The 12192-nt window shown below is 41.3% G+C and overlaps 1 protein-coding gene and 1 long non-coding RNA gene across 2 annotated transcripts in view; one reads left to right on the forward strand and one right to left on the reverse strand.

Moving 5' to 3' along the window:
* LOC137328057 (solute carrier family 13 member 1-like) overlaps window positions 1-12192 on the forward strand; it is a 47371-nt gene that overhangs the window by 24057 nt on the left and 11122 nt on the right. Inside the window, exons 5-10 of the mRNA XM_067994173.1 lie at window positions 2612-2790; window positions 4858-4909; window positions 6195-6243; window positions 8174-8212; window positions 8327-8475; window positions 11857-11976. Coding sequence (XP_067850274.1) covers window positions 2612-2790; window positions 4858-4909; window positions 6195-6243; window positions 8174-8212; window positions 8327-8475; window positions 11857-11976 — 588 coding nt within the window. The remainder of the gene's footprint in view (window positions 1-2611; window positions 2791-4857; window positions 4910-6194; window positions 6244-8173; window positions 8213-8326; window positions 8476-11856; window positions 11977-12192) is intronic.
* Window positions 6186-12192, reverse strand: part of LOC137328059 (uncharacterized) — a 32924-nt gene continuing 26917 nt past the window's right edge. Inside the window, exon 2 of the long non-coding RNA XR_010964602.1 lies at window positions 6186-7063. This is a non-coding gene — a long non-coding RNA (uncharacterized lncRNA). The remainder of the gene's footprint in view (window positions 7064-12192) is intronic.

Consider the following 12192-nt stretch of genomic DNA (forward strand, 5'->3'; position numbering starts at 1 on the left):
TATTTGGGGGTTGTGACAAAGTGCAGCAGACAACCGGTTTTGGTGCAAGAAACTTTGATCTTTATTCAAGAGAGAAAATACAACGCAACAACCTTAACACTCTAATAAAATGGGGAACACTTCGGTACACACTAGGGAAATTACAGTAGAAAGGTACCTCACCCCTCCCAATCCCACTTTACTCGCTAAGTTGGTCTCTAAAGGACCAGAGATAATGCTCACCAAACGAATCCTTGACAGTAATTCACCCAGAGGTAAGTCAGGAATAGATCGTAAAGTGGAAACTTTGCGGATCTTCGGTTTTCTCCCGAGTTGGTTTTCTTTGGTCGCGGTGGCCCAATATTACCCGGTTGGTTGTTTCATAAGGCCCTTGTTGCCGCGAGGTGTCTGATGGTCACTGGGGCTGTTGCTCTGGTTTCTTCTTGTATGTCGGCCTGCTTCTAGAGCTGCTGACCTTCTCTGTTGAACTGCTTTCCTGTTGCCCCCTCGCCTTGTTGAACTGTCATCTCCCGAGCTGTCGAACTCCTGGCTGAACTGAACTGAACTGCAGGTCTGGCCGACCGGTTCTCTCTCGTAGGGTTCGTTGGTTTCGCTGGAAGCTGCTCTCCTTCCAGAGAAAGGCAGAACACAAGCGCCAGAGAGAGAGAGAGGTTTCGAGTTTCCACATATATATCCCTCTCTTACAATGGTCTTTGTCACTTAAAAAAAAAGGCACTTCATGTCTGTTTAAACAGTTCTTACAAAGTCCTTAAGAATCTTTGGCTTTTTGATGGTCCCTCATCATGTTGCAATTGCTTCTCCCGATGGGTTATTGTTAATTCCAATTTTTAGAGCTTGTCACACAAGGCTTCCTTTTGTATCCAACGTCCTAGGTGTTGATCGGTTTTGCTTTAAAACAAAGACATGGCCCCACCATGTCTGGAGCAGTTGCCTCTTTCAATGGCCTACTGCCTTTCGAATTAGTGCTGAGTGTTGACCACCTGCTGTAGGTTTTGCATTAAAACAGAGACGTGTCTGAAGCAGTAATTCTCCCATATTCCACTGTGTTGTTGATTCATCTGGTGACCTCTCACCTATCCTTCCATCTTAGGATTTTAGTCAATGGCCAAAGTTTTCCATATTCAGGGAAAAGGTGAATTCCCAGAATTCTTAGTCGCCCCTACGAGGAAGCGAGTCCCTTAAAGGACATGGATTCCTCGAAAAGTACTTTTCCCTGGTTGATGCTTCCTGGTGCGGCGCGTGTGTAAGTCACCCTGAAGTGGTTAGAAAAGAGTCCAAAGTCCTTTTTTTTTAGGGTTTTTCTCCGAGTTTTGGGGGATCTGTGAATTTTGAGAATCTTATACTCCACTGCCATCATCGGTGTGTCGTCTTGGAGCCACCCTGATCTCTAAAAGATCCTGCTTACCTTCTAGCCTCCTCCCCAAAGGGGAATGACTTCAGACCTTCTAGCCTATGTGGCTCAGTTAGATGCTGCCTTGACCAGCTGAGCATTGGAAAGTTCTGTTGGATCACTCATAATCACGTTTAATTCAGACTGAATGCATGAGTCTCCATTTAAAGATACGGTGGCTAGCAATTAACATTTGTTAATATATCATGGTCTTGTCGACCTATTTCATAGAATCTTACAGCACAGAAGCGGGCCATTCAGCCCATCGTGCCTGTGTCGGCACTTTGAATGAGCTGTCCAATTATTTCCACTCCCCCGCTCTTTCCCCATAGCCCTGTAAATTTTTCCTTTTCTGGTACATATCAAATTCCCTTTTAAAAGTTACTATTGAATCTGCTTCCACCACCCTTTCAGGCAGTGCAGTCCAGATCATAATTTGCTGTGTAAGCACATTTCTCCTCACCTCCCCTCTGTTTCTGTTGCATATTATCGTAAATTTGTGACCTCTGCTTATTGACCTACCTGCCAATGGATATTTAATATGTAATTTGTAATTCCATATGTATAACTGACTGGATAGTTTGTTTGTGATGAGCACAGGAATACATCCTGTTAAATGCTTGTAGCATATGGTAAATACAGTTTACTATTTTTACACTAAGTGGTATTTAGATTTATTTTTTATTTAGCAATGAATATGAAGCTGGGTGGTGGCATTTAATACTCCCTATTATGTTATGTGAGCTGCTTCTGTGGAGAACTCCAATTGAGCCAGAATTGAGTTCTCGGACGGCTGCACACTTGCAGGAAGCTGAGAAAGAGCACAGGTAGTTGGGATATATTCACTGATTGGCATGCTTGTGCTAAAATTCTCTCTGCACTATTTTTCACAGGTATTAACTCACTTTACTTAGATTAACTCCTACCTAATAAATGCTTTCATACCTGAACTTTGCCGATCAGAAAATCTCCCTGGCAGCCGATTGCAACAGAATTGTCTTTTAATTTAAAAAAAAGTAACAAACCACAGTCTTTAAATGTATTACAGACTGTCATTTTTCTCAAAATAGTTATTTTATCTTTTCAATTCTGTGTTGAATTAATTTGGATCGAATTGAACAAATGTGTGAACTGAGGCTGCCTTCCTAGAATTTAAATGAAACCAAATTACAAGCCACCTAGAAAATACCTATTTTTTTTTGTCGTTGTGATCTTATCTAGGTTAATGCTCGGCTTTATGAGCGGCACAGCCTTTCTTTCCATGTGGTTGAGTAACACATCCACTGCTGCCATGGTGATGCCCATTATTGAAGCAGTCCTGCACCAACTCATTCATTGCCAGTCTAAGATTGGAACTGCGGAGGAGGATTGTCTGAAGGGATCAGCTGCTTTAGAAAACAGTGAGAAGGAGTAGATCTTAATCTGGAATGTGTACCTAGTTCATTATAATTCATCTATTACACATTAAGAACAGTAAGTGGCTGTAATGGTATTGCTTCTGTAGCTGGCACTGGTTACATTTTGTGACTCATACGGACAGTGACAGACAGGACAAGATCCTGCCTGTCCCCCACAATTGCATTGCCTTGTGAATTTGGATCAAATTGAACAAATGTCTGAACTCAAGCTCAGACACTAGCATCCCACCTGAAACCATGTGATCTTGTGGGGGAGGTGAAAAACCAGATAAGGAACCCAGACTAAGTTGGGAAAAGCAAATCTGGGAAATACCTCTTTGACCCACCTTGAGCGATTGAAACTAGTCCAGGAGATCACTCCGTCCATGATTAATGTCATGCGGTACCTATCTTTTTTGTACGAGGTGATCTCTGTCCCTGCCAGAAACAGGTCAGCTCTCACTTGATGGAATTCAGCGAATCGGTGTCCACCACACGAGCCGGCAGCCTGTTCCAGAGGTCCACTATTCTCTGGGAAAAGAACCACCTCCCAACATCTAACCTCGATCTGGCCTTGTACAACTGAAAATTGTGACCCCCCCCCCCCCAACACCGATCCTCCCTGACCTATCTAATTGGATCGAACTGCCAACTCGAACACAATCTATTCCCGTCATCATCTTTATAAACCTCGATCAGATCACCCCTCCCGCCCCCCCCAGTGAGTCTACGCTGCTCTAAAGTGTAGAGTTCCAGCTCTTTTAGCCTATTCTGATAACTAAGATATCATTAATGGGGCTCTGGGGCATAACTACTGTTATATGACAGCCCCACTGTACTGTCCTTGGACCTTGAGTGTTTTTTTGACCTCTCCTCAACTCCTCACCTCGTCCCCCTCCATGTCTGTCCCGAGTCTTCTCCCCTCCCCACCCTTGGTTCTGCCTCGTCCTCTCCCCCGTGTTCATCACCCTCCCTTCTTCCATTCCCTGTCCCTCCTCTTTACCCACACCCTCTCCCCTTTCCACTCTCTCCAACCTGCCTTCTACCCTGCCTTGTGCATTTATCCCCCACCCTCTAACCCCTTTTAATCTGAATAGTGCTTTTGATCCATTAGTTACGAAGACCTTGCCGGGCTTCCCCTTTGACTCTTTTTATTTTTTGAGTGTCTGAGTCATACAGATTTAAGGCTCAATCCCCAACTGTTCTCCGGCAAGGTGGTGGTAGGGATACTACAATTAGCCCCAGTAACCCTGGGTTAGGAAGGACAAATTTGCCCAGGGCTCCTAGTTGCGATCCAGTGATCTCTGATGGAAGTGAATGTGCACGGACATCAAGTAGGACAGCTGAGTGTGATGTCTCACAGTGGCCAAATAATCTGGCAATACTTACTGTCAAGTTTAACACGTAAATGATGGCCACTTGGTCAAGATACTGGCGTGTGATGGAACTGTTACTCAACAAGGAGTTAACAATCTGGGAGGGAAGGGGAGAAAATTGGTGAAGAAAAAATAATTTGGTAGGACATGATGCTGATGACCAATATGAGCTGTTTAAGATACTCTGGTCATGGTTTTGGTATACAGATACCTGGAGCAAAATGTTACAGACTTCAGAAAAGTAAATGGTTGAAATTGAAAGAAGGTTCAGGGTTGATCTAATTGAGGTGTTTAATATGATAAAAAGGATTTGATAGGGTAGATGCAGAGAAATTATTTCCCCTGGTGGAGGAATCCAGACTAAGGGGGCACAAAATTAGAACTAGGACATTTAGGAGTGAAATCATGATGCAATTTTTTGCACAGAGGGTAGTGGAAATCTGGAACTCTCTTCCCCCAAAAGGCTGTGAATGCTGGGTCAATTGAAATTTTCAAGACCTGAGATGGACAGATTTTTATTAGGTAAGGGTATCAAGGGGTATCAAGAAATGATGGGTGAATGGAGTTGAGATACAGATTAACCATGATCTAATTGAATGGCGGAACAGGCTTGAAGGTCTGAATGGCCCACTCCTGTTCTTATGTCGCTATGTTCTTAAATCATTTTAATTCTCAGTTTAATGTGTACTTGCAGGAGATAATGAAGAAAAGAATAGTTTGCAGCTCCATGTCATGCCTTTGAGAAGGTAATTACGTCACATTTCTTTTGAGAGCATCTGATAGTCTTAAAAAAAAAACAAACAGCGATCTGATTAATGATTATGATTTTTATTTTTTATTTTATACTATCAGGCTAGTTTTATTTCTGAATTAATGAATTTATATTTAATTAAAAATCATATGTCTGCATGCATTTCCTGTCTACACAACCTTACTTCCAGTTGTCATGTTTTTTGTCAAACTTTTGTGGGAACACGTCTATTATAAATTCCTATGTGCAAATGTATAATGGAAATTGCCTATGTAAACTTGTATCCATGTAAATGTTCATTGATAGACAGGTGAAAGTCTGAATGTTATTTAAGTAATTACATATCAGGGAGACTAACTGTAGTTAAAACATTGCACAAATGAAGTAGAGTGCTTAGCAAATGTGATTATAACAACAACAGCTTGCTTTTTATATAGCGTCTTTAACATAGTAAAACATCGCAAGATACTTCACGGGAGTGTAATCAGACAAAATTTGACATCATGCCAAAGGAGGCGAGATTTTAAGGAGTGTCTTAAAGGAAGAGAGAGAGGTTTAGGGAGGGAATTCCAGAGCATGGGGCCTAGACGGCTGAAGGCTCGGCCGCCAATGGTGGGATGAAGGAAGTGGGGGATGCAGAAGAGGCGAGACCTGGAGGAACGCAGAGATCTCGAAGGGTGGTAGAGCTGGAGGAGGTTACCGAAATAGAGAGGGGCGAGGCCACGGAGGGATGAGAATTTTAAAATCGAGGTGTTGGTGGACAGTAGGAGCAGTTGGTTTCGATGAGTTTCCGTGAACCTCTGTTTAATGATTCATCTGAAATCAGCTACTAGGAGGTATGGATTAGTACAATTTCCCTTCAATGTGTCGCTCTTTGCATTAGGGATAAATGACTCCCCTGCATTCTGCACCTCCCTGGATGATGTCAGCCGCATCAGGAGCAGAATGTTCGGAGAACTGTGCGATGGGATCCTGTATTCTGCCATTCCATTGTACAACGTGCCATAGGAGTAATGTGCTGTTAACACTGATTCTATTGACTACTCGGATTGTGAAGGATAGGTGCTGCCATTGCTGAAAGACCCTATACTCATCAGACAGTGTATTCATTTAATTCAGTCTGTAGAGAGCTACTAAGCACACTTTGGGTCAGTTATACATTCATTCCTATAGTGCACGGTGTAGTTGTTTATCATGAAATCTATTCATGTCAATAACATTAAAATCAGCAAAGTTGGTGCAGGATATTGAGAAAGTAACTGCACTTCTACTTCTTTCAGGAATGACTTTATTCATTATTGTTACGTCAGCACAGATGATAATGACCAGGTAACGTAGCACAATTTAAATAATCTTCAACAAACCTTTCCTGCATTTTATTCACTGTGAGGCTTTACTACAATATCCGGAGATAGTTGTGTTTTTTATATGTAGGATTGTGGCATCTTCTAGCTTTTTTAAAATCTGCAACTATTGTTTTGATGTTGTTATTACAAAATCTCTGTCAAATGAGATAGTTTCAATATTAGAAAACCAGACCTTCTCTGAAGTGTTGAAGATGATTAAAAGATTTGATAGGGTAGATAGAGAAATTATTTCCTCTGGTGGGGGAGTCCAGAACAAGGGGGCATAACCTTAAAATTAGAGCTAGGCCATTCAGGAGTGGTCAGGAAGCACTTCTTCATACAAAGGGTAGTGGAAATCTGGAAAACTCTCCCCCAAAAAGCTGTTGAGGCTGGGGGTCAATTGACAATTTCAAAACTGAGATTGATAGATTTTTGTTCGGCAAAGTTTACAGAACCAAGGCAGGTAGTTGGAGTTAAGATACAGATCAGCCGTGATCTAACTGAATGGCAGAACAGGCTCGATGGGCTGAATGGCCTACTTCTGTTCCTATGTTCCAAACTTTCGACTTCGCTGCCTGGCCGGAGAGTATTGGCCGCCTGTTGTAGGACCCAACCGATTTCCATTCCACGGGACGAAAGTCGGGCGGGTATATCAGCTCCCTCTGGTTACCATCCTGGTGGTGAAATTCAAAATCACCCCCTTTGTTTCGTGGGGGTAATAGTTCAGTTTTTGGAAAAGTGTATTCATGGTACGTATGGTCATTAATCTCCTGCTGGAGGGTCTCCCTGGAAAGAAAGCCCACCTGCAATGATAGAAAAAAAATTCATATTGATTAATAGGTTGTTACAAAAGGATTTGGTAGTACCTCTTAAGATATTTGCTTACTGTTTTGTTATCTGAGGTTTCGGAAGCTATCTGGACCAGGTATATCTACTACAGCCTTTTGGCATATCTTTATTTCAATCAGTCCAACTGTATTTCCACATTTTCATGGTGATGTGAAAGAATTTCATGGGGGGCACAGGTGTGCTCCATGTAGAATCATCAAACAATTTAGTTTAAGGACCCTAAAAATTCAAAACACCATTTCAGAAAACAGTTCAAAGTATCAATGAAAGTTAAGTACAATATTGCGCAGTGTGTGTGTATATGTGTATATATATATAAAATATCATATTCTTAGCCTGAAAAAATGGTCAATCGGCATGGTGTTTCTCCACTTATTGGAGAAGTCAGCAGTATAGGGTGGGCCTCCAGTATTGCTTCTGCTCTATAACCCTGTGGTTCAAGGATAAATGGTTAAACCTGAGGCACATTATCCCAGTCACTTCATGTACAAGGTTGATTTTTAATTCATAGGATATGAAGGCCTGCCAATGGAGGCTGCCTTTGCAGAGAGCCTGAAATTCTAACTGCCCATAAAAAAATTTTTGGGCACAATGAAGAGCTACTTCTGGAACACACAAATGTCACCATACTGGAAGTTCAGGCAAACTGACTTCTGAAAATGATAAACCAGGATGGTGAAGTTTTTGCCAATGTTTAATTGATGTTTAATGATTTATCTACTATGGAAGGATGGGGTAAAAAGATAGGAGAGTCTAATCCAGCTGCAGATTTACATTTTTTTTAAGAAATGGGACATAAGTATCTTTAACTGTATTTTCATTTCTGAGGAGTCCCAAGATATTTTGACAGATGCTTAACAATGGAAGTTATGATACTCATGTACAGAATAAGTATAATATGAGGAACAACCATGAAATCTGTCCTTTAACAGCATGAGAAAGACCTTATAGACTGAAAGGCTAACTACACTGGTAACCACATTAACCTCCATTTATTCTTCAGTGCTAAACTAATCTAAAATATGGACCACAGAACACTGTTCACATGTGCACTTCTATTTCAGATTGAAAATCTATCACATCAAGATGTATCCTCATTAAAGGTGGGTTTAAACATTGAGGTGATGCTCCTAAATGTTAATGTGGCTATGAGAAATTATGGATTTTAAACAATGTCATTCAGAACTCTTGATTTTTGCAGTGCTTTTACTTGGCAGGATAACTCTGGTGATTGCACTAAGTCAGAACGTAATCACTTGATCTGCAAGGCACTGTCCCTCTGTATCGCTTATTCTTCAACCATTGGTGGTTTGACGACCATAACCGGTACTTCAACAAATCTTATTTTTGCAGAACAGTTTCATATGTAAGTGGGAAGTTTTCTGGAGTGAAAAAATAATGATTTATTTGTGTTTATCTTCATGAGGTGTGGGGCAGGCTTGATGGAACCAGCCGGTCTTTTCCTGCCCATCATTTTCATAGATTCACATTCTCCCCCCTCCCGAAGCCCTAACTCAAAATGGCACAAAGTTCCATGCATACTAGTAACCTTCTGGCATCTTGCCCAAGTGGCTCTTCTTCTTGTGTGACCACTGCAGGCTATTTGATTGTGGGGTGTGGTGGAGGGGGTGAGGGTGTAAGATTGTACCCTTGCTCATGGCTATTTCACTTGCCCACTGCACTATAGTAAGGGTACAATCTTACAGGGTGTGGGTCACTGGATAGCGTCAAGACCAGGAACCCCAGCTGACTCTTTCCCCCACCCCCCTGCCTTTGCTATCCGTGTCCTTTGGCCTGCTGTAGCAGCCTGACTGCCGTTCTGGCTGAGATTGGCTAACTCCACATATGCTAGAGCTCAAAACCCAATCTTCCTGGTCTCTGTGACCTAGCACCTTACCAGGTGGTGCAGTTACCCACCAAGCTATCAGGGAAACTATGATGGTTTTGTGTTGACCAGACCTGTAATTCTGCAATTTAGCGACACACAGTAAACTACAAACCTCAAAATATGTTTACATGCAGGAACAGGGTGTGTGTGTGTTGGATCTATTTATCTATCCAAACCCACCTATTTAAGTATGCATATTTTTTTCTAACATGGACAGTTGCTATTTAGGTGGGCAGTGATATGTATGGTGGGGATCACGTGATGCGGACCAGCATGTTTTTGCAATTACCGTCCCCACCACTTAACCCCATGTTGGCGCTAACGCGATTTGCCCGTTATACACATTGGACGGTTAATCCCCTCCATTTGCAATGCTCGTGATGTTCAAAATTGATGAATTATCAACAAAATAGATTTAACCCTAAAATGTCGACAGCTATGTATATTTTTTTAAAATAATCATTAATCAAAAATACAGCTGTTCTTTTGTAGAAGTACGTAATGACTTTGGATATTTTAGAATATTCCTTGGGTTTAGGTGTGGTCAGAAAGCTGAAAAATAAATGATGATCAGTGAAGTGTGGTTGTAAGGATTGGTGGTGTCGACTGTACTACAGAGGAGGTGAAAGATTATCTGCTGGCTCCTTTGTATTTTGGACCTTGACGAGATGCTATTTTCTTTTGTTATTGCAGTCAGTGCTAAGTGGTGCAAGCTGTAACCCAACACCAGTTGGAGGTGAAACAAAATGGAAATACGGCAGATGCTGGGAATCTGAAATAAAAATAGAAAATGCTGGAAACACACAGCGGTCAGGCAGAATCTGTGGAGAGAGACACAGAATTAACATTTCAGGTCGATGACTTTTCATCAGAATCTGAATCGACCTGAAATGTTAACTGTGTGTCTCTCTCCACATATTCTGCCTGACCTGCTGAACATTTCCAGCATTTTCTGTTTCTATATCAGTTAGAGAGGATTAAGTATAAAAGATAATTACACCTTAACAAAGTGCAAATTAATGAGTAAAACACCGGTTTCTGTCCAAAATACCCGGAGCTCTTAACACACTGTAAGCAGCAACTTTGTTAATGATTATAATGGTAAATGGTTAGTGCTTTTTTTGGCCGATTTAAACGATTGCCCAATTTAACCGTGGTGGGGACTGTATCAATTTGAAACTGGAATTTCGAGCAAAAAGCACAGTAGAAATTACAAGAGGTCCACGTTGTAGTTGAATGGCTTTGAGCGTTGACAAATAAGATTAGTTCTAACCTATATAAGCTACATTGTAGTGTGCAGACACACATATTCTCTTCACAACATGGAGAGATGCTGTAGACCCTTTGACGTCATACAACACAACCCTGAGCACCCATTATAATCTGAGGAGAGACCGTGGCTAGTGGGCATCCACTGTGTTTTCAATCTAAATGGTTGAACTTGTGGCCATTTCCTGTCTCTAAAGGTCACGTGTATAAGATGTTGGAAGTAGAGATGGTCCACAGCAGTCGGGATGAGTGCTAAACCTCCCCCTCTGAGCCTAAAAGTCACATGAATTAGACTGGTTTTAGTTACGGCATATACTCATGTACAAGACTATGAATGTACAAAATTGACAGGCAGGAAAAGACCAGCCTGCCTCACATCTCATGATGGCTGGGGCATAATGACTAGACATTTCCTACCCTCAGCAGCCATGTAATCTCCTGGGAGAGGCAAAAAACTGAGAAAAATCCCAGGGCCAATAAGGGGTAAAATACTCCTGAAAAATTACTCTCCAACCCCCTCAGTCCAGGAGTTCATCGAAACCAGTCCAGGAGATCAGACTAGAAATCTATGTCCCTGTTTGGGGCTAAAAGTCATGGGTAGTAATTTTATAAGCAGGTCATAACTTCCCTTCTGGTGAAGCAAGCTTTCAGTAGCTGTCGGAACCCAGTTCCACTTCCTTCCTCCAGCGCAATGACGTTTTTTAAACAAAGCTTGCATCTCTCCCAGCTCCTGACTTCAGTCGAGGCTCCTACGGCTGATTTAAAAATCAAGAGACAGGACGGCAGGATAGATACTGCGGCAGGAAATTTTAAATCGTCTGCAAGGAGCTGGGACTGAAGTCGGGAAGGGAAAACTTACCGATTTAAATATAACAACATTGAAGTAGTGGATAGGAATGCACTGGTTGAAATGAGAACTAACAAGAGAAAAATGTACTTGTGGGTGATATCAAGGTGAGAATTCAGGTGGACAGAAGCTGTAATGTTGGGTGTAGTTTTACAAGATGTGGCCATTGATTTTCAGGTTTTTATTTGGGGGGGAAGACGTCTGATATGTGAATTGCTTTATATGTGAGCATATACGGTAATAATTTGTTGAATGGGGTATAGTTGAGGGGCATGCAGTCTGAGTCCAAACAAAAAAGCTTGTTTTTTTTTGTACCCCCACTGTTGTGCGGTGCTTTCACATGCACCCTGGCCCGGTGCAACCTTAGAATTCAGGTGCAGCTTCATATGACATGAATTCTGGTCCAGCTGAACCCAAAGTTTGAATCTACCTCACAGAGATGAATATTCTCTTTTTTTAAAAAAAAAAGAAATATTCCGACAACATCACTGCTCCCAGGGTGAAAAAAAAATTGGGAATCTCTTTGACCCTCCTCTCACATCTACTGCTATTTATGGAATGTCTAGTCACTGCCAATTGTATAATATGCTCCTTTTTAGCTCTGCAGTAAGGTTTCTTGTGAGGCTGTATGAGTCATTTGATTAAATGGTGTAAGATGTGATTGTATGTAAACATTCTGATCAAGAGTAATCCCTTTGTTGCATTGACTGAATGCTAATAATGACAATATTATTATATTGCAGGCGTTATCCTGGTTGCCAGTATGTTAACTTTGGCTCATGGTTCCTCTTTTCTTTCCCTGTTGCCCTAATAATTCTTCTTCTCTCTTGGATATGGCTACATTGGTTATTTCTTGGTTTTGAGTAAGTAGCTCATTTGAGTTTCTGAACCATTCTGAGTAGTAAATAAATCTTTTGAATGAAAAAAAATTAGATAATCATTTTCGCTACAAGACAAATCATACAAAATAAAAATGAATTTAATGTATAACAATTGGCATATGTACATCCTGTGGATTGATAAAATTAAACTATTATGAATAATTAACAACTGTGATCACTCCTCTCAATTTCTAATGC

This window comes from Heptranchias perlo, chromosome 12 (genome assembly GCF_035084215.1).
Source record: "Heptranchias perlo isolate sHepPer1 chromosome 12, sHepPer1.hap1, whole genome shotgun sequence".
In the NCBI taxonomy this organism is placed as follows: domain Eukaryota; kingdom Metazoa; phylum Chordata; class Chondrichthyes; order Hexanchiformes; family Hexanchidae; genus Heptranchias; species Heptranchias perlo.